The sequence below is a fragment of the Mastigoproctus giganteus genome, chromosome 9 (assembly GCF_048544385.1).
Source record: "Mastigoproctus giganteus isolate SK-2022 chromosome 9, ASM4854438v1, whole genome shotgun sequence".
Classification (NCBI taxonomy): domain Eukaryota; kingdom Metazoa; phylum Arthropoda; class Arachnida; order Uropygi; family Thelyphonidae; genus Mastigoproctus; species Mastigoproctus giganteus.
In genome coordinates, this window is record NC_143583.1 from 51,953,054 (window position 1) to 51,976,995 (window position 23,942).

At 38.5% G+C, this 23,942-nt stretch overlaps 1 protein-coding gene across 5 annotated transcripts in view; it reads left to right on the forward strand.

Annotated features, from left to right (window-relative positions):
- The window catches only part of LOC150080216 (histone-lysine N-methyltransferase 2C-like), a 1,301,638-nt gene that overhangs the window by 1,040,243 nt on the left and 237,453 nt on the right, over positions 1–23,942 (forward strand). For all 5 annotated transcript variants that reach the window (XM_090381514.1, XM_090381519.1, XM_090381517.1 and 2 more), the window contains one exon: positions 22,581–22,688. In XM_090381514.1, coding sequence (XP_090237640.1) covers positions 22,581–22,688 — 108 coding nt within the window. The remainder of the gene's footprint in view (positions 1–22,580; positions 22,689–23,942) is intronic.

Genomic DNA, 23,942 nt, shown 5'->3' on the forward strand with positions numbered 1-23,942 from the left:
TCCACTTGATATTGATGGGTCAACTGTTGATGATCCTGCTCAGGTAGCTAACAAACTAAATGAATATTTTGCATCGACATTCACACATGAGGAGTTATTCAGCAAGGGGAATGCCAGAGGTGTATTCAGCTCTAGCAGTAAGCTACAGAATCTTGAAATAACTGGGAGTAAAGTGGAGGAGAAACTGTTGAAGATAAACACAAGAAAGGCACCCGGGGTGGATGGGATCTATCCAGTTATATTAAAGGAGGCAGCAAAGGAAGTAAGCAAACCCTTAGCCATAATTATGAGAGCTTCCTTGGACTCAGGGGAGGTACCCATAGACTGGAAATGTGCAAATGTGACCCCAATTCACAAAGGAGGATCAAAGGCTGACACAAGTAACTATAGACCTGTGAGCTTAACTTCTGTTCCAGGAAAATTAATGGAGGCACTGGTTAAAGAAGCACTGCAGGATCATTTAGACAAGACTTCAGTTATAGCTCAGACACAGCATGGTTTTGTTAAGGGGAAGTCTTGCCTGACCAACTTGATTGGATACTATGATGCAGTCACAAAAGAACTGGATGCAGGGAATAACTTTGATATTATATACTTGGATCTTAGAAAGGCTTTTGATACTGTTGCACATGGAAGACTGCTACACAAATTGGAGCAGTGTGACATTGGAGGCAAATTGCTGCTATGGATAAAGGGGTGGTTGAGTGGGAGAAGACAGAGAGTGGTAATCAATGGACACTGCTCATTGTGGACTAATGTTATTAGTGGAGTCCCTCAGGGCTCAGTGTTGGGTCCATTATTGTTTTCTGTATTTATAAATGATATTGATGATGGTATATCAAGCTTAATGTCCAAGTTTGCAGATGATACAAAGGTTGGCAGGGTTGTCAAGGACACTACTGACACTACACTGCTGCAACAGGATCTGGAAAGGTTGAGCAGATGGGCTGAGAGGTGGCAAATGAAGTTTAACATTGACAAATGTAAAGTACTACACATGGGAAACAGCAACCCCAGGGCAACGTATCAACTCTGTGGTACTACACTGACAGTGGTAGAGAATGAAAGGGACTTGGGGGTGATTGTGCAGGCAGATATGAAGTTCTCTGAGCAGTGCAGACGGGCTGCAAGAGTAGCTCATGGAGTATTGTCAATGATATACAGGAATTTTTCCAGCAGGGATAAGGAGGTGATTATTCCATTGTACAAGGCAATGGTCAGGCCACACCTAGAGTACTGTATACAGGTCTGGAGGCCTCATTTCAAGAAGGATGTAGAGCTGCTGGAACGAGTACAGAGAAGGGCAACAAGATTAGTGAATGGAACAAAGGGGTGCTCTTACGAGGAAAGGCTTAAGTTTTGCAAATTACAGTGTCTGGAGACTAGGCACCAGCGAGGTGATCTGATAGAGGTGTATAAAGCCTTGAATGGTTTAAGCATGCTCAATGCTGATGGGATTCTTCCTCTAGCTCAGAAAAATCACCTGAGAGGGCATAAATTCAAATTGAGGAAAGACAGATGTAGGATAGACGTGCGGAAATTTGCCTTTAGCCAGCGGGTGGTTGGTTGGTGGAACAGACTGCCATCCCTTGTGGTGGAGGTTGATAGCCTAAATAAGTTTAAGGCTCAGCTGGACAGGTATTTTGAACGAACAGAGGGGTGAAGTGGAAGTGGGTTTTTTTTTGGCTGATGCTGCATAAGCTTGCTTTCTTGCATCAAATGCCTCTACTAATGCTAAATGCTAATGCTAATATCTGAAAATAACAGCTTATGCAATATTACGTCTTCACCTACACATATCAATCTTATCTGATGCAATCCGTAAGGAATATTGCCATATACTTACGTTATTCAGACCGCAATTACAATTTTAAGGGTTGATACGCTTTCTTTGAACACCAGTGTGAGTGCTTCCGTAATTTGCATGAAACTACTCGCCTATCTTGTGACTGGCTGCATAGATAGAACTGGCAAGTATATTCAGTGGATTCCTGTTATTTGGGCCATTGGTTAATCCGGGCAGCCGCTTATTTGGGACAAATCCTAAAGAACAGAACCTAATCGAGTAAATAGCCAGGATTTTCTTCGCTTAATTGGGACAACCTGCCATTTAACTGGGACAGGAGACTGCAGCACTCGAGATTACCCTACGATTGTCTCTGACTATACCACATGGTCCAGTCGGGTTTCTGGTTTTTTGGGCTTTTCTTAGTGAAATCTATTATAAACAGATAGTAAACTGAATCTTATTGAATTCGTGATAATACTGACTCCTGGAATTCTGTGGGCTTTTTCATAATTTGTTACGCCATATCTCACTTGCACATATCGTGTTATTTGCTATACGTGTGGCGTGTTCTTTGTTATTGATTGCCTATCTTTTTTTATTGTTTTAAATTTTACAATCCCCCCAAAAAAATGTCAGTGAACAGAAATATCAACTAGTTAGTATGTACATTTTACAGTATGTATTAATTAACCTATGCAGATAAGTGTAAATTTATTTTTATTTTGCTAACATGTGGAAAATATTCCTCCGATTTTCACGTATCATTTAATTTTTTAATTGGTAAGGTAATAAAGTGTAAATCTGTGCTTAATGTATCTTTACTTTTATAGCCTGTGGATAATATTCTTCCAATTTTCCCTTATTAGAATCACCATTTAATAGAATTAAAATTCAATTCACAAATGTAATTCATAATTACAAAGACCGGTGCTTACTACGTATCGTATAGTGAACAGTATTTTACTATGGCAAATCTATCTTAAGTATGATTTGATCATACAGTGAAGCAGGGGGGGGGGTCCACTGCATTTTTAACTATTTATGTGGAACTTCGCATAATGGAGGCAGCCTTTAAGATGTGTCTCAAATAACGGGAATCCACTGTATATATATATATATATACAGTCGGACCTGTATATGACGAAATCGATTGTTCCCTTGAAAAATTTCGTTATAAAGAAATATGATTCTTTTCAACAATGAAAAATACTGTAAATTCAGAAATATAGTGAAAGATGGGAATAAATCAGCTAAGTGGAATGAATAAATTTTCTAACATTTTAAAACAGTTTATTAATACATACATATTAAGAAATCACTACTTAGACGATGCGCAAAATGTATTAGTACACTTTTAAGAATTATGTCGTAAAATATTTGGTTATGTTTTGTTGTACACTGGATTCTACTGTACACCCTTCATAAACATGTTCGAATTTGTTTAGACTTTAACCACTCAGATATATTTTCTGTTACATTTTCTTCCCACTGAAGGCCTTAATGCATAGTTTCAAATGCTGCCAAAGTTTCTTGTTTGGAATGGTTAATATTGCCCTCATTTCAACTCATCATCAATATTGTCACTAGTTCTTTAAATACGCTCCAAAATGTTAGTCACTCCGATATTCAGCTACTGTGACATCATTATCAACTCCCAAAAAGAACAATTTCTCCACTAATCAAACCTCACTTGGAACTCTTCCCAAGATTGCTCATTTTCTTGTTGTAGTTCATCCATATCATCTTATCTCTATTAATTAGCATATTAGCAAAATCTTCTTTTGCGAAACAATTCTTAATAGTTGTTTTCGTGACATCTTGACTGCTCACTTTCACCAGCTCTGATATGCACATCCACAAATCTATAACAGAATCTATAGTCTGGTTGGTTTCTATTCTCAGTATAATTTTTTCAGTATGAGTCTTCGGTAGTGCACTTTCAAATTCTTGATAATGCCTTGGTCCATTTGCTGCAGTCATGGCGAGATTCAAATTTGTTGTGCTTAAGAGGTCCTTCTCCCTTACTGGTCACCTGTGACAATATTAAAAAAAGGATTTTTTAAGGTGGAGCAAGATCCTTTGGAACGTGAGACTCTAAAGCTGTAGCTCGTTTAGCTTATAAGTAAATCCGGCACTGGCTACAATTAAGACGAATTATTCAGAAGGAAGAAAACAAGCTTTGCATTTGTAAGTTTCGAAATTACCCAAAGAAAACAGAAAAAATTGCGTTGATTGTCGAAAACTGACAATCAACGCAATTTTTTCTGTTTTCTTTCGTTATCGAAATTTAAAATACACTGCTCAAAAATTTCGCTTGTCATTCAAGATTTTTTGTTGTAGTTGTAGTCCAACTTTAACAACTTTACTCATTTGAAATATCGGGGTTCTTTACTTTTGCCTCTTACCAAAAGCTTCAGTTTTTCATTATTACCAGCCATATTTTAAACCAAGAGTGTAATTCTCTCCTTACTATTTTTACCACCTACATATCTATCACCTTTAAAAGTCAGTGTCTTGTTCGGCAAACATTTAAAAAATAGGCGTTTCATCAACTTTGAATACTTCTTTGCACTCATAGTCCCCTATAATTTTTTTCAAAACTGTCTCTCCAATGGGTATAGTCTTCCTCAATTACAGCCCCACATTCACCAGAAATAACTTTTTCAAGTAAGCCATGGCACTTTTTAAATTTGTCCAGCCAACCAGAACTGGCTTGGAATGTTTTGTACCCCAGAAAAAAATGCGTACTCTATAGACTTTTCTTTTATTAATACCCCTGATATCGGCATGTTTTGATGTCAAATCAACTTCATCCACTTAAAAACTGTTTCATCTACACCTTCCCAAAGGCATAATTTCGCATGCTTCCGACTGGGTCCCATTTCCTCAAACAGTTTGAAAATTGAAACAGTTTTTCAGAATGGTTAACACACTACTGCAAGGAATACCATATTTTAAAGCAATTTCTTTTTCTTTTTTTTTTAATGCTCTGATCTACATTATTAAGCACGTCCAGTTTTTCACACTACACTCACGGATTTCCTCTTAGACACTGTAAGGTTACTTGCACAGCAGTTAAAACAGAGCTGAAATTAGAGACTACTTATAGCTACCATGTAAACAGAAACAGGTGAAATTTAGTGAATTATGGATGACTCATCTCTTCGAAACAGCAGATGAATTTCTGAGATAAAGGAAAATCACTCTCTCCTAATTCTCTAATAGGATGCTTACGATAGAAAATAGGTTTCCCAGAGCCAATGCCCGCTTCAGGAATATGCCTTAATCTTTGCTAATGGCTGTGAAACCTGACCAGCAGGACTTCTCGGTATAGTAATTTATAAGTTTCATGGGTTTTACTTCTTTTTAGCCATTGCTGACCCACTGCTGGGCAAAGGCCTCTTCCAGAACCTTCCATCTTTTTCTATCCCATGCCATGGTTGGCCAGTTTCCTCCTGCAGGGTTTTACAGACACCATTAAATTGTAAAATGTTTTCGCTCTTAATTCGTGTAATTAATGCCATTAGCTATTAAAAGCTAAAGGGATTAATGTTTAATCCTATTAGCTCCTTAATTCATACTTTCTACAGTGTCAGCTTTATTGCCTAAAGGCCAGAGGTACGAACAATGCGTACCCAGGTCTCTCGAAATCAGTTAGTTATACAGAATTTTTCTTCATTATACGGAAACTATTTTCAATGTAATGACCAAGAGAAAATCAAAAAAGTTCGCTACATAGAAAATTTTGCTATATGGAAGTTCGTTAAAGAGGTCCAACTGTATTTGTATTTTGTGTATTATAGTTATAAGTCATTGTCTGGCTGTTTAGCTAATGGGAGGCAAAATTAGGAAAGTAATTAGGACAGAAATAGATACTCCTGCCCTCGTATTACACTAATAGTCCAGAGTATGGAAAATTGTAGTTGTATGATTGAAGAATATAAAGTTAGTGATTGGGTTATCTGGGAGTGCAATTTCCTGTCTGATTAGTAACGGCCCTGGGCGTGGTAGATATATGCATCCAGAAGTGGTTGTCTATATATCTATATGCTACATGCTAATATGAGTTCTCGCGATGAATCGAGCTCCTCACCTGAGGAGCCCTACGATTCTGAGCTGCTACCCCCATCAAAATCTGGGGGAAAACCAAGGAGGGAAAAGAAGGAGACCAAGAAAAGGTCTCTGGCATGTTGCCTATCCTCCACTAACAATGGATGATAGCAGCAGAATCCTTTCTGCTGACCCAAATCTTTCTGTTCCAGCTAAACTTGACTTCAGCATCTCCACTCCAGTGGCAGCATCCATCCATCCTAGAGTCTCTTGCAATGGCTCCTCCAGTTCTTCCTATCCCAGCTTCTACACCTCTCAATCCAACTTTGCAGCTCCCATCTTCTAAACAACCAGGCTCAACCCCATCTGCTCCCAGTTGCTGTTCTGATGTAACCTCACCTTCAGTCAAAACCAGACTTGCCTCTTTGGCCAAGTGTTCATACCCTGGGTCTGCTCTATCAGCAGATGCTCCTGCTCCTACCCCATTGGTTCTAACTACCCCTTCTGTCTCAACTGCAGCACCCACTGCTCTAAACTTACCATCAGCCCTGAACAAGACAGTTGAAGCGAGCCTTCCAGCCTCAAGAAGACTGGCCATTCCTAATTCTTATTCATCTTCTGTACCTGATGTCTCAAATGCAACCTCACCACATCAAGCTGTCACCATTTACCATAAGAGCCTCACTGCATTCCCGAACTAGGAGTCCAACAGATTCACTAGATTCGCTGCAAACTACATCCAGGAGTTGTGGGACAATCTGGAGACAATTACCATTGCTCTCTCATTGATAATGAAAGTTTGAAGACCACTAATGAGGAGCTCCAATCTCGTACTAGCATCCTAGAAAAGGTCTTGGACACCATCTCCAAATACCCACCTGCTACACCAGACACCTCCAGAGCAGAGTATCAGCAAGCTGAGAGACCTTACAAATCTGTTCCTAGATCATATGCCGATGTCCTCAGTGGGGATGGTCCTCCCCTTCCTACCACCTCTCTGTCTTCCCAGCCCCTACCTGAGCCTGACCTCCAGAAGGAACAGAACATCCTTTTAGTGAGAGCAATGGATGAGTCTGATCTCAAGACCAGTGGAGATGTCAAGGAATTAGTGCAAAATACACTTAAAAGTGATTTCAAGATGGTTAGAGTCAAGTCATTAAGAACAATCCGCAATAAGGGAGTTTTACTTGAAACGGCCTCCAAGGACGATCTGGAATCTATATCAATTGCCCCAACTCTCCAAAATGCAGGAGTAACAGCAAATCCACCCAGGCAGACTAACCCCTCCATCCTACGATGTCCAAAAAAATATTACTAAAGAGGACTTCCTGGATGATCTATTCCACAAGAATCTCATGGGACAAGGATTCTCCTTTGAAGAAGTTAAAAACCAAATTACCATTACATTTACCACTAAAGCCAACTCCATCTTTGCTTCGCATCAGGTAATCACACTCACCCAAAATCTCTTCAAGACAGTCATGTCTTTGGAACGGATCTATCTGGGGTGCAGCTTACACTGGTTCAGACCATTCACAGTGTTGACCAAATGCTTCCTCTGCCTAGGGTTTGGACACACTGCGCTTGCAGTGGCCACGTTCCTGCTGAATGCCCCAATAAGGATGAGGCACCTAGTTGTGCTAACTGCAAAAAGAGGAAAAGGGAACAGCCATTCTGTGAGGGATAGTGCACGTCCGGAATATCAACGAGCTTTAGACTAGGCAAGACTAAGGACTGCTGATTAATAAACACCAAAAAGCCTCCTTCCAGTTTCCCAATCCTGCAAATAGAACCTCGGCCCTCAGCCTTCAACCTCCCTTGTGTCCTGCAGGCATCGCTATACCTCTATTAGTCAGTTAACAGTCATGCAGATCAATGGACATCGGTCTAGGGCAATATGGATTCACATAAGGTTGCTCCTGTGAGGATGCACTCTCAGAAATAATACTCCATCTGGAAACCTCCAAGACCAAGTACAAACTGGCCATCTTTATAGACTTTGAGGGGGGTCCTTTGACTGGGTATGGTGGGAGAGCACTCTTGAGAGGCTGCGCTCTGCTGATTGCCCACCACAACTCTACTGGTTAATCAGGAACTACTTCACCGACAGAGCAGTTACAGTACAGGCAAGACATAGGCAACTAACACGACCAATTTACAGAGGATACCCATAGGGCTCCGTATTGGGCCCGCTAATCTGGAACCTGGTTCTTCAGGACTGACTTCGCTGCAGCTTCGACAGTACAAAGATCATTGCATTCGCAGACGATCTCACCATCATCTTCTCGGGCCGCTCTCAGCGAGCCCTTGAGACCACTGCAAACCACGACCTTGCCGACTGGACTGAAACCAATAAGCTCCGAATCAATCCAACAAAAATCAATATGATAATCTTTGGAGCCAAACTCGACCTTCGAAGGCCTCCCTACAGTGGCGGAGTTCCACACAGGTGCGCGCCTGGGGCCTCTTAAATCAAGGGGGCCTCAAATCTCAGGTCTTAAAAAAAAAAAAAAAAGTTTCATTTTAAATTTTTACACTCATCTTTATTACCGTTCATGAATAAAACTATAATTTAAGATGAGAAGTTAGTAAACTCGTATGTGAAATATCTATGCGAACTAAGTGAATCTGAAGTAGAATACATATTTTCATTAATGCTTAAATTAAACACTTTCAGTTTTTTCCTAGTGGAGGTAATTCCATGAGTGAAGAAGCCTGTGACGATATTGCTCAAGAAACGATATTAGATTTGTTCGCGGAGGTAGTTCAAAACTATTCGCAACTCAATAGGTGGTAGATGACGCTCCTCAACCGGTGCAATACCACCACTTTGCTTATTGGAAGCTTGAAGTGGTGAAACCCATGTTTAGTCTCTAGAGCAAAGTTTCCCCCCCCCCCCATACTTTTTCTTCAACCCATGCACGGTACCAAGTACTATAGGTTTTGATACCTTTTGTGTTTGGGGATGTCATAAAAAAAAAAAAAAAACGAATTGGGAACCAATAAGCAAGTGCAGTAGTCCTTTAAAGCCTCTGAAATCACTACTGCGCTGGCCGACATGTAACGGAGCGTCGTCTTTTTTAATAGCTTTCGGAACTAACATTTCACTCACGAATCTGTTACAAATTAATAGAGTTTGGTGTTTTAGTGTAGGAGTATTTTTGCTTTGTTATCAAGTAAGTATCTGTAATAACTTATGTATTGTTTATGTATTTATCAAAACTGAATTGTCTGACGAGGCGTGACATTTATAGCAAGTGATAATTGGGAATTAATTTTTTAATTCCCAATTAATAAAATATGTATGGAAGAATTGCGCAACCAAAATGATTAAAACCGCAACACCAAGTCTAGAGTGTGTGAAAGAGTAAAAACATGCACGTAGAATGCACACTGTAGTAGTACCGAAAATATTTAGAGGGGGGGGGCCTCAAAATTGAATTGCACCTGGGGCTTCTCAAGTGCTAAATCCGCCACTGCTACCCCAAGTTAAAATCCAAGGCATGCAGTTACCTCTTGTGACTCAAACCCGAGTCCTAGGGGGTCATCATTGACCATAGACTTACTTTCCTAACTCAGCTTCAGAATCTCAACATAAAAGTAAGAAACTTCTCAGCCTCAATAGTCAGGATCTCCAGGAGTGACTGGGGGCTCTCCAAGTGCACAATACTCCTTTACTACAAGGCGATGTTCCTCCCCATAGTCACGTTCGCTGCAGGGTCGTGGTTTCACCGGGCAATTAAGTGCAAAATTAAAGAGAAGCTGAACTTTGTCCAATGGGGACTTCTCCTGGCCACCCATCGGATCTGCAGAACTATCTCCACAGCAGCAACACAAGTCATTGCAGGGGTTCTTCCACCGGACCTCTTTATAATTTATAGGGGACTATGCTACAGAATACAGAGGAGGAGGATTCCTGCAGCAATTCTAGGCATCTGACTTAATTTAGACACGGATGTGAAAAGAGTGAAGCTGCGCTGCTATAATGAGCTAGTTCATGGCAGACGTGATGGGACACAACCAACAAGGGACTAGTCACGAAAAACTTCATACTGGATTTTACCTTTGCAATGGCAAAATCTGTTACGAAATGGTTTACTCTCACGATGGAAATCTCCTATCTAGTCACAGGACATGGTGCCCTCAATGAGAAATTGTTTCAATTTAGACTTTCAGAGTCAGAGCTTTGTTTCTGAATAATATCCAGGGATTCTCCTCAACTGCAGTGGAACAGCTAAACCGAACAGCAAGTAATCTTGCAGCACTCCAGGCCTTTGCAAAAGAAGTTTTTGCTCGAAGGTAGAGGCTTATTCTGGGGGCGAACCCAGTTCTGCCCCAAATCAATCAAGTCTGAAGATAAAATTGGACAATAAGATTTGTTTCACCAAGAAGACCTGGACAATATTAGAGTTTAAGTCTGTTTTTGATGTTATGGATGAGTTGTTAGTGTAAATTTTATGCATCGTTGTTGTTTTTGTTTTTTGTTTTTTTTGGATTTTCTTAATTTATATATTTTATGTTTTTACAATGTTGTATTTATTTATTTATTTTATGAAAGATGTAAAATACTCAATTGAGAGTTGTTAGGTGGATTTGAACTTATGTTCTGGGTCCGCCTTTAGTTTTAATAAAAATAATATATATCTATATGCAAAAAAAAAAAAAAAAAAAAAAAAAAAAACTTATAATTACAATTAAAATTCCACTTAACATTACTGTATGTTCTTAAACTTATACTGTTATAATTTTAAACTTAAACTTGTGGGTAACTGGCTGATATATGTGAAATGGTATCTCTTCAGGATGCCACACCATTTCACTATTTCAGTAAAATATGCTGAAATAGTCCAAATATACAGCCTATAACGTTTCAGTAGTTTCCTGCACATATACACTAGTGTTGTAGCCAAAAAATTATTTAACCGAAATGAGTTTTTATGGGTTTATTTAAATATGTACAGGTAACTGTGGTATCTGTGTTATGTTACCTTTACTTTAATTGGAGAAAAAAAAAAAAAAAACTTGATTTATCTACAATTTTATATTGTAGGGATTGTAAATTAAAAGCTAATTAACAGTATTATTTAACAATTAATAGTTTATTAATTAAAATATGTGAAATGGTGAAATATGTTAAAATAAAAGCAAGAGCCACAGAAAAGACTTACCATGGCGTTCATTGCCGGCTAAAACAAAAAAAAAATGATTGATTTACTTTGTTGTGTAAAATTTCGAGATTGCCCCTTTCTGTCGTGGGCTTAAGTGGTGACCTCTTATGGACCAGGACTAACCTGATGTAATTTGGGAAACGTGCAGTAATGCACAAGAAAAAGGAAAATAAAAAAAATAAAAATAGAAAACAATAAACTAAAATAAAATTAAATAAAATATGAAGATAAAAGTCTAATATTATATATGCATTGAATGTATACATGTACAAGGGGTATCAAAAAGTTCGTATCCTTACCTAGAAATAATAGCCATAGAAAGGTGAAACTTCACAGTAACTTTAATCCTTTTCTGTGTGCCCTCCAGGTATAGTAACACATTTCTCCCATCTATGGATCAGTTGTTTAATGCCTTGATCATAGCAATCCGCACTTCTTGCTTGAAACCACAATTCCACTTCATTGATGGCTTCCTGAGACGAATCAAAGTGGTGTCCATGCAATGGTGTCTTCATATCTCTAAACAAGAAGCCTGATTATGCTAGGTCGGGAGAATAGGTTGGATGATGCAGTAGTTTGAAGCTGCACACAAATCCAACGGTTAATGAGAACATTGCATTCAACATTGCTTCTGCGAAAGCGTCAGCAATCTTGGAACCCATCGTGCAGAGACCTTAGACATGTGCAGATGTCTAAGGTCTGTAACTAATTCCCACTGCATTTGCGATGAAATGAATTGTCACATGTCTGTCACTCAGCACCAGCTGCTCAACCTTTGCAACTGTCTGTGGATGTTGATGGTCTTCCTTCTCTTGGCTCATCAAAGACACTTGTACAACTGCACTGGAATTCCTGTTTCCACTTTTTTTTACACTGTCATAAGATGGACAATTCTGCCCATACACAGCTTTCATTTCTTTGTCAATTTCCTCATCTTTCTTGCCCTGCAAATGTAGGAACTTGATCACTGCTCAATACTCCACTTTGTCAACCATAGCATCCTTCCTCAGATTCCTGGCTCCTCCTGTGGTGTTCAATTACCTACACGAATTAAATTTCACGTATTAGTTATTGAATATGTAGACAACTTATATTAAAAACACCATCTTCCTAGTGATGTTTTATCTAGGTCAGGGTATGAACTTTTTGGTATCCCCTCATATTAACTAATTCTTTATCCATCATATGCCTAACTACATTAAATTAAACTAATTAAGCTAAACTAGACTAGCATAAAGGCTTCATAAAGCTGCCCTCCCTGGAGGATGTTCTCTTTACACGCTACAGGGTTTAGACCAGCCTATGAAGTCTGAAATATTATATTTACAAAATTATACATAATGGTCCTGTCTTGATGTTTGTAGTTTAGTTATGAATCTTTACAGACCTCATCTTTTATTATTTCATTATGTATTACATTATTTAAATAATTTGTGATAAATCTGTCGATAATTCTGTTCTTAATGAGTTTATCTTTTAATTTCTCATGTGCTTCAGATCTGTTTTATTATTATTGCATATTCTTATTATTCTTATTTTTTTTTTTTTTTTTTTATGTGAACCCCAAACACGAGAGGTATTAGAACCTATAGTACTTAGTACCGTGCTTGGGTTGGAGGTTGAGAAGACGAAAGAAGATATTTGTTGACATTGGACTTGAACTTCTGTAGATTGTAATTTTCAGGAAATACGTATGAAGGAAGGTTGTTCCAGAAAACGGCAGTTGAATGAATAAATGAGGAAGATGAAAAGTTGGTTCTGTGGGTTTGAAGTTGGACAGTAAATGGATGTTGGCTGGTGGCGGCACGTGTTCGGACTGTTTTGAAAGAGAGAGCGGGAATTATAGAAGCCAATTCGGAAGAACAGTGCCCATGGAAATATCTGTAGAAGAGGCATGCAGCAGAAACAGTACGTCTATGAGAAAGCGAGTGGAGAGACTCCGTTAGAGATGAATCATTAATTAACCTAACTGCCCTCTTCTGAATGGAATCAAGAAGCCTGAGAGAGGTTTTGGGGGCACCACCCCAAATGTGGGAACAATATTCCATGGCAGGGCGGATTTGCGATTTATACAGAGTGAGCAGCTGTTTGGAAGAAAAGTAACGCTGAGAGCAAAAGAGAAAACCAAGTTTTTTAGATGCAGAGAAAGCAATATTTGTAATGTGCTTGTGCCAAGAGAGATTAGAAGTCAGGGTAATCCCCAAAAGAGATATATCCTTTTGCCTAGAAATTGGAGTGTCACTAAAGATAAGCATAGGAGCAGAAGAATCCTTTTTGCGAGATATAAGACAAGACTGAGTTTTAGAAGGGTTGAAATCAACTAAGTTGTCTTTGCCCCACTGGAGAATTATCTGAAGATCGGCATTTAAGGAATTGGTAGCAGATTTTCGAGAAGTTGAAGCTGATTGAGCAGGGCAAGTTTTCTCAAAATGGAAAGTTGAATGCAATGTGCTATCATCGGCAAAACTATGGATAGGATTTCCAGTCAATGGAAGAAGGTCATTGATATACGAGAGGAAAAGAGTGGGGGAAAGAACTGAACCTTGGGGGACACCGGCATTAGTGGAGAAGTTAGAAGACAGAGAGCCATCTACCATCACCCTCAGTGAGCGATCAGAGAGAAAACTGGATAACCAATTACTAAAAACAGTTGGCAAACCATAAGATGGAAGCTTGTTTAGAAGACCTTTATGCCAAACACGATCGAAAGCCTTTGAGATGTCAAGAGCAACTGCTTGTGTTTCACCGAACCTTTCCATTGAAGTAGTCCATAAATGGGTAACATAAGCCAGAATATCACCAGTGGATCGACACCGACGGAATCCATACTGGCGATCGTTGATCAGACGGAAGGTTTCTAGGTAGTTTAAGAGTTGGCGGTTAATTGATTTCTCCATTACTTTAGAAAGAGTAGAAGTAATTGCAATGGGACGATAATTGGATGGGGGGGATTTGTCACCCTTTTTAGGAACTGGCTGGATATGAGCAAATTTCCAAGCAGAAGGAAAAACACCTTTGGAATAAGAAAGTGAAAAAAGGCGGCAAAGAATAGGAGTAAGTTCAGGAGCACAGATTTTGAGAACAAGTGGAGAAATACCATCAGGACCTGGAGCTTTCTTAGCATCAAGATTCATCAAAATCCTTCTGATATCCTTTTGACGGAAGACCACAGGAGGCATTGAATGGACCGTGTTGGGAATGGTGGGAGGTGTTTTACCAAGTTCATTAATACATGAGCTGGAAGAAAAATGGGATGCTAGCAGGTCAGCTTTATCCTTGGCTGAAGTGACAACAGAACCATCTGGTTTGGACAGAGGTGGAAGCAGAGATGGGCAAAAGTTGCGACCAATAGCTTTGGCAAGAGACCAGAATGCTCGGCTACCATTAGGGCAAGAAGCAAGTTTTCTACTCTTAGCCTGTTCAAACTCTAGTTTGGACTGATTAATAACTGCTTTACAATTGTTGCGAGCTTTGGTGTAGGCAGAAAATGAAACTGAAGAATTAGAAACAAGCCAATTACGATATGCAACATTCTTCTCTTGAACAGCCTTAGCACATTTATTGGAAAACCAAGGTTTAGATAAAGGACGAGATTTTAAAGTGGAGTGTGGGATAAAGGATTCCATTCCTGCAAGAATAATTTCACTGACACGATCTGAGCAAACGTTGACATCAGGAGTTTTGAAACAGTAATCTGACCAAGGAAAAGAAGAAAAGAAGTCTCGCAGGTCATCCCATTTTGCATTCTTGTAATGCCAAACAACACGAGGTTGGGAATAGCCATGAGATAAAGGTTCCATTGGAGAAGAGGCAATCACCAAGTTGTGATCTGAAGTGCCTAAAGGACCTCTCACTTCGACCGTGTACTTAGAAGGGTTGTTTGTGAGAAAAAGATCAAGCGTATTGGCTGTATGATTCGGATTGTCCGGTATTCTTGTAGGTAAATGAACAATCTGTGCTAGGTCATTAGTAATTGCAAAAGCCTCAGCATCTCGACCTGCTGGGTCGGTGTGACTAGAAAACCGAAGCCAGCTGGAGATGTGAACATTAAAATCACCAAGGAAAATTACCTCACTGTTAGGAAAGTTGGACTGGAGAAAGTCAAGTTGCAACGAGAGGAAGTCAAAGAGCTCCAAGTGATTAGTGGAGTTGGGAGAACGGTAGAGACAACAGATGAATTTGACACAATGAGGTAGAGAGATTTTAAGCCAGAGAAGATCAAAGAGAGGAGATTCCAAATTGCCAAGTCTCTGACAGGGAATATCAGAACGGACATATGCACAAGTACCACCTTTGAGGCGAAAGGAATCATACAGCGAATAATTTGGGCATCTGAGATGAACAGTAGTTGAATCAACCGATAACTGAGATTCTGTCAGAAAAAGTACATGGGGTTTGGCAGACTGCAAGTGGAAATGGACATCGTTGAGATTAGAATTGAGACCACGTATATTTGTGAAATGAATTAGGAAATCCTTGGGAGGTTTAGATCTTTTCGCAGATAAGCTTGTTCTATTAGTTTGACAATTCATGGTGTATTCAATAGTTAGAAAAAGTGGGTGGGACATGCTGTATGAAGTAATGAAATTTTTGGATATGGCATACATGTGGGAAGAATATACCCAGATCCTTGACATAACGTGGCCTCGACAATGCTCCCCGCATACACACTACTCGGACTCCCTCCAGTCACTATCTGGCAGAGTAGAGGTAGCAAGATTATACACTATCTGATCCGGAAGCCTCCTAGAGAGTTACCAATAGGTTCGGTCCGGTGTACTAACTAGCGGCCGGCCTGCGACTGCGAAAACCGTTTTAGAGCTGTACCCTCGAAATGTAAGGAATATTGGATCTCGCCACAACGTTCATCATAACCTCAAGAGTCATCAATCATACTGCATGATGGAAGAGATAGGGAAGGGTTGACCGGAACTTAGCTCTAGAGACTAAACATGGGTTCCACCACTTCAAGCCTCCAATAAGCAAAGTGGTGGTATTTCACCGGTTGATGAGAGTCATCTACCACCTAGTACTGCCTGGTAACATAGAGGGGCGGCATTCCTCCATGTGGTGTGGGCGCCACACCTCGACCCATGCTTACGTTGGTTCACACCTGGGTGGTCACCCACCATGTGCTTGTGCATGGAGGTTATACCCAGGATTACTAACAGTCCCACCATCGTGAAGGTGCAAGCAGAGGATTTGGTTGTCACAGACCGTCCGGACTTCGCCGAAATTGGGTCCACTTGACTTGAGTGTCACCCGAATATCAGTTCCATCAGCGTTTTAGACTCCCAGGTAGCAAGTACAGCTTGTCTGGCATATCTGAGAGAATGTCTGTGACAACCTCAAGGACCACCTTATTGCTTTGCTTGTGAAGTAATTATATTTCTCTGTATCTTGATTGGTATTTTGGAGCTCTAATTGCTTAAGTGTATTATTTCGAAGTTATAGTTTTCTCTGTTATCATATACTCCTGTTTCTACTTGGTTATTCTCCTGAATTTTTATTTTAAGGTCTAAAAATATTACTTTTGTGTTGTCAACTTTCGTTTTTGTTAATGTGAGATCGTTGGGATAACATTAGCATTAGCAAAGGCACATGATGCAAGAAAGCAAACTTATATAGCATAAGCCAAAAAAAAAACACTTATTTCACCCATCCACTCACTCCAACTGTTTGTCAAGTTCTGCCTTGAATCTATTTAAGCTATCAACTTCTACAACAACAGATGGAAGTTTGTTCCACCAATCAACCACCCACTGGCTAAAGGCAAACTTCCGCACATCTATCCTACAACCGTCTTTCCTTAATTTGAATTTATGCCCTCTTAGGCAATTATTTTGAGCAAGAGGAAGAATCCCATCCGCATTGAGCATGCTGCAACCAATCAAGGCCTTATACACCTCAATCAGATCACCTCACAGGTGCCTAGTCTTCAGACACTGTAATTTGCAAAATTAAGCCTTTCTTTGTAAGAGCAATCCTTTGTTCCATTCACTAATCTTGTTGCTCTTCTACTTGTTCCAACAGCTCTACATCCTTCTTAAAATGAGGCCTCCAGACCTGTATACAGTACTCAAGGTGTGGCCTGACCCAGTGATGGGATTCAAATAATTTAACAACCAGTTCGCTGCCCTAATGACCATTCTAAGTATAAAAAAACTATATACCGAAAGGTAGTTTATTATTTCATGCAGTTAATACTTAAATAAGAACATTAAAAGAGGTCCACAAAACTAGATTATGTTATAAGAAAGAGTTTTAAAATATTAATGAAAAAATATTAAATAATACCTGACAAAAACAATAAAACTGTTATTTAAGATATTTCCATATTGTTCTTGATTGGCGTCGTTACTTGCAATTTTCTTCGCTTTTATCCGAGCATCATCGGCTGAATGATTTATCCTTAACCATCTTTTCACTGGAGGAGTAGGATCCCATTCCTTTAGAGGTAGGCCGATTAGACTAATAGTCATTGTGTTTGATATATTAGAAACAGTTAGGCGACTTCTCTTCTCTGAACATTATGTTCATCTTTGAAAAACCCCTTTCCGCTTCTGAACTTACAGCAATTTTTCTGACAATATTTTTAACTCTTTGAACACTTTCAGGAATTGCATAATTCTGGGAATTTTTTAAAACGTTTTCCACGAAATCTCGGTAATCATTAATATCAATTTGGTAATTAAAAATGTCATTAAGTATGAGCAATTGTTCTTCAGCTGCTTTCCATGGAACTAGTACTTCTTCAATATTCCAGTAACCTGGCTCCAAAAAATTGAGACGTAATTTTTTCCTATCTTGAAATTGGCTACAACTTGCTTTTAAATGTTCACAATCCATTAGTCTTTTTTTCAAATTCGTTACGATGTTTTCTAAAAGTCTTTCCCGAGGAAGCCCAACAAATCGATGATTTTCTACAAATTTTATATTTTTGAAGGTTTCTGAAGTAATTAATTCATCAACCTTTTTTTCGTATATACCCTTTTCCTTTCCAAGCATTTGAAATGTTTTAATAGATCTTATCAAGAGGTTTTCAGCCTTTATTATGTCTATATTTCTTGCTTGCAGTGCATCTGAAAGAAGAGAAATTTAGTTTAAAATATCAATCATCAATGCCAAATCAGTTATAAAATATATATTTTCAAGACGGGCAGCCATACTTCAGTACTTTTTACTGAAGAATTGGGTTCTATAATTCCTGCTCTCTCTTTCAAAACAGTCCGAACACATGCCGCCACCAGCCTACATACGTTTACTGTCCAACTTCAAACTCACAGAACCAACTTTTCAACTTCCTTGTTTAAACATTCAACTGCCGTTTTCTGGAACAACCTTCCTTCATACGTATTTCCTGAAAATTACAGTCTACAGAAGTTCAATCTAATGTTAACAGATATCTTCTTTTGTCTTTTCAACCTCCAACCCAAGCACAGTACTATGAGAACTAAGTGCTATGGGTTCTAATCCCTCTTGTGTTTGGGGTTTTCATAAAAAAAAAAAAAAAAAAAAAAGTTTGAAAACGTTTCAGTTAAATATTTTAGTCCTACTTTTTTGGATGCAACAATATTCCTCATGCATTATGGGACCCAAAGTAAAAGGCCTTTTCCTAAGTGACTATGTAAATGCAGATAAATAATTACATGGTGATATTAGCTAAAGTTCCAGTATTGTATACACTGGGAAGTACTTTGATGAAAACAAGGAAGGCGGCGGTAATTGACAGGTGAAGGCACCTCCCTTTTCTGATTGTTTTGTGTCATCGAGGAGGCGCGGCGCAGATTAGGTATGGTGTTTATCCCTCCATTCTGCTGTTTTTAAATGGGAAAACGAGTTTTTGATTTAAAAACAGCAGCAGATGTGGGGAAAAACATCCTAGGAATATCAGCCTGGGAGGACGGTGGGCAGGAAAAGCAGCGGCGTCTGCCAATCACTGCTTTTTTACTGTCTGCTTGTTGATGTCGAAATATGGGGGTGATAACATGTCACTGCTTTCCCACTGTTTTACTTGCTGCCGTGTTGGAGGGTGTACACCGTTCTGAAGTTTACCGTGATATTTATTCAACCTTCAGAATGCCACGCACTACAAATGCACAAGTAAATAATTACATAGGTCATTTCCTGATTAGATATCAACCTGTGCATTTCGACAGGTGTGTCTTTTACATAGAAAAGATTTGACTTAATCTGTATACCACTACATTTTACATAGAAAAGCGTGGACGAGCAAAGCAAACAGGGGATGAAGCCCCCTAGTTATTATTATTATTGTTATTAGCCATATGGTGCAAGAAAGCCTGAGGCTTATGCTACACCAGCCAAAAAAAATTTCTGAGTCACCCTGAGAGAGAGAGAGAAGTAGAAGGGAATCATCAAGAAAGAGAAGAATGATGATACCCTTGGTGTGCCAAGCCCATACTCACCAGAGGCAAGTCCTTGGGGTTAAATATGTTTTATTAGTAAGAATCTTTTCTCAAGCAAAATATGTGTTAATCCAATTTATTATAAAAAAAATCACAGCCATAAGAAAATTTCTCTCTTTGTTATAAGTTGACATCTAAAAAATACACTAAAAATACGCATTGCACAAGTATTTTGACAAGAGTACTAAATCACAAAAATGCCCAAAAACAATGGAGTAATAGGCACCATACAATCACCACACAACAAGAAGTTAAGACAGCATTCTCTTTTTGAGGATACACCAAAAGGAACTACTACAGGGGTAATTTTTATCTCTTTCACTGAATCAGCATTCTGTAGCATTATCAGTGGAATTAAATCAGATTATCTGATTTCATTCCATTTATGATGTTACAAAATATTTTTCAAATCAGATATTACTGCAGCCCTCACTGCTATACCAGTCCTCCTTAATATAATACTAAAAATTGGTGAAATAATGCTAAAATGCAAAAACAAAACAAAGCTTTGAACTTGTTTTGTAGAAATCCTACCACCAGCTTCATAAGTTAAGAAGCTCAAAAATTTAGATGTAAGTCATAAAAAGACTTTTGGATAAAACTTGCCTATACCATCATGAAAGAGATGGACACCAAATTTATCCGGAAGAAAATAACTTAGACATCAGCAGATTGATCAGCACCTTAATGAAAATTGCCCTCCAACTTACTGTCTAATTTTTAATTTGAATTTGAATGGGATCTCCAACCACAGTAGGATAAATGTCTTAGCTAAAACTTCTATCCCAGATCTCTGCACCAACTTAATACGATTCATTTCTTCAACAAATCAAAGCAACAACAGGAAGGCATAAAATAAATTTGAGCACCAGCTTCTCTTTTCCTCTTCATCATGAATAAAACATCCAACAGTGCTCTGAGTCACATGGAATATATTACCTCATATTACAAACATGAGGTAAATGAAACAGCTCTGTCTTCTTCCTTGATCCCCTATCTGTTCAGAAAGCAGGGAAAGGTCAGTCATATTTTCATAACTATCAGCATATTTTTCTTTCCAGTTGTTTAAGGAAAAGCCCAGAAAAAATTATACTTAAGCAAGTTCATGTGGATTCTTAAATTGGATACATCAAAATCAGTGTGGTTTTCAATCAAACAGATACCCACTTAATGCTAAGATCAAAGCCAAAATCAACATTTGTAAGGTTTGTAAGGTAATGAACATGATTGATGTTCATCCCTTTCGTTAGGGATGAACATCAATCATGGTTAGTGTGGAGCATACTTTTATTCTGAGAAATCATCTGTCACTTATAATCCAGAGTTTCCGAGAGAGAGAGCATTTCTAGTCCCATATGGAAATGTCCTTTTTCAGACTTGTACTTGGGAAGAAGGATCAGTACTTAGTGCCACACTCTCAGCAACCAGAATAAACACCATGATGCAAGATATTCCAAATACTACAAAAATGTACCTGTATTCAAACAATTACATATAGGTACCTTTCACCATCTCCTGTCATTGATACATTATGAACGCTACCAAAAGACAACTTCAAGTTACAATAAATAAAATAGAATGCTTAATATCAAACAATCAATACTGTCTTTCTGATAAAAAGCCTTCTATTATCCACTTTTTATATATATACACACACTGGTGTTCAAAGAAAGTGCATCATCCCTTAAAATTATAATTGTGGTCTGAATAACCTAAGTATATGGCAATATTTCTTACAGATTGCATCAGATAAGATTGACATGTGTAGATGATGACATAATATTGCATCAGCTGTTACTTTCAGCTATATAAGCAGGCTCTGTAAGAATTGCAGTCATTCCTTGCTTGTGTCAGGATGGCATGTTATGTGCACTTGACGCTACGAAGAAAGAGTGCTATTGTTGCTTTTCGTGAGGAAGGATGTTCTTCTCGTCATATTGCTTATAGAGTGTCTTGTAATCAGTCAACAGTGAGTAGATTTCTTTCCAAACTCGAGAATAATGGTTTTGCTGATAGGAAAAAAGGAACCGGACGCAAACAAGTCTCTATGCCAAAACAGGACCGTGTTTTGAAGCACTTATGCCTTAAAAACCGTACAACTTCTTCGTCTGAGCTGAAAAGAGAATGGGAAGAACATACACGAGTGGTAGCAAGTATACAGATATGCTGGCATCTCAAGCAATCAGAGAACACATAAGGCTGCTACACATCCTCTCAACACCAAACCAGCTGATGTCTATGTTCTGTACCAATTATAAAGTCAACAAACAGAAAACAGTGGACAGCTGTAATAAATAATAAACTTTTCCAGATTAAACAAGAACTTCTGCTCTAGAGCTTCAGACAGGACAGACAAGAAGTGATTCTTCAAATACTCACAGTAAGGCACATTTTATTTCCAACTAAAGTAAATTATAAAGAGATGTCGACCCTGCAGTCTTTCTAATTTACATTAAAGTAAATCTATTTCACATCTTAGGAGATGATGCAGCTTTAAAAAAATAATGTTTTGTATTACCTTGTCAAACCTTCCATTTTCATAAAAGATTGTTCAAAGATATAGAAACTAATTGCTACCAGAGTATTAGCTATTACCAAGGGTATGTCAATGCTAGAGGTAAATAATTATAGACTGAATTGTACAAAGTTTTCCTTTAGCTAGTGAATTGTTATTTGTTATAATAAATTTCCTCTATGGTTGGTTGAAGCTGATTGCTTAGGAGAATTCAAAGACTTGCTGAATTGGTATGTGTTCTCTCCCCCCCCACCTTTTGTTAGCTGGGACAGCAAAAGCTTCTGTCTTCTGTGGCCAATATTATTATTAATATTAGCCGTATGGTGCAAGGAAGCGTGAGGCTTATGCCAGCCAAAAAAATTTCTGAAGTTACCCTGAGAGGGAGAGAGAGAGAGAAGTAGAATGAAATCACCAAGAAAGAGAAGAATGATGATATCCAACTCAGGACCCTGGGTGTGCCAAGCCCATACTCACTAGACGTGAGCCCCTGGGGTTAAAATTGCTAAACTGTTCCGTAGTTTTTGGTAATTCTATGTTCTTCATTTTCTTTTATACAGCAAACTTCTATAATTTTTTTTGTAATTAATTATTTCTTTTAAAATTTTTGAATGCTTTTATTTTTCACAAAGGAGTCTATTCCCATGAAAAAATGGAAAGGGTTGAAGTGGAAGTTGTGGACTTTAAATTTTGTTGCTTCAGGCAAATATAAGCCACCATCTGAAGAAGAAGTTGCCCAGGTAAACAGTGTTTTTATTTTATTTAATTAATTTACTTATTTATTGAGCCTACTTTAAACTTTTCTTAAACTTCATTTAAATTCTTACTGCCTACATTACCTTGTTGCTTAACCTGAATCTTAGAATTTATTTAACCTGTTAACTTCCACAGTGCTGATCATTTTTAGTATTTGCAGTGGAAAATAATGCAAGAAAGCAAGCTTATAAAGCATCAGCCAAAATAAAAATAAAAACTTCCCATTTCTCCCATTCATTTGCTCCAAAAATTTCTCCAGTTTTCCTTGAATTTACTTACGCTCTCAACTTCCACAACAACAGATGGAGTTTGTTCCAGCAATCAACCACCCACTGGCTAAAGGCAAATTTCTGCACATCTATTCTACAACTGCCTTTCCTCAATTTGAATTTTTGCCTCCCTCAGTGTGTATTCTGAGCAAGACAAAGAATCCTATCAGCATTGAGCTCGCTAAAACCATTCAAGACCTTATAGCACCTCATTCAGATCACCTCAGAGGTGGCTAGTCTCCAGAAGCTGCAATTTACAGAACTTAAGCCTTTCTTGGTAAGAGGACCCCTTCGTTCCCTCACCAATCTTTCCCTTCTCTGTACTCAAGCAACTCTACATCCGTCCTAAAATGAGGCCTCCAGACCTGTACGCAGTACTCAAGGTATGGCCTGACCAATGCCCTATACAAAAGGATAATCACTTCCTTTTCCCTATTATCAAAATTCCTGTATATCATTGACAAAACCCCATGAGCTATCCTGGCAGCCTGTCTGCACTGCTCAGAGAACTTCTGAGCAGTGCAGAAGACTGCACAATTATCCCCAGGTTCTTTTCATTGTCCATTACCCTGAATGTAGTACTATACAGTTGGTACATTAGTCTGAGATTACTGCCCATATGCAGTACTTTTCATTTGTCAGTGTTAAACTTCAAATGTCATTTTTCAGCTCGTCTGCCTAATTTTTCTAGATCTTGTTGCAGTAGCATACTGTCAGTAATTACTTCCATCTAGGGCTTACAATACCAGTCAAAATCTTAATACCGGTATTTCGGTATTTTTAATTTATGAAACCGGGATACCAGTATTCCAAAAACAAACATTTTTCTCAATAAATTTTGATGACAGTTAGGTGCAATAAAATAAGGAAAAAAACAAGTACTGCAATTACTTGAATTCATGTTTTAAATAAACTTTTATTGCAGTAATTCTGAAAAAAATCATTAAAAATACAGTTATTCTAAAAACA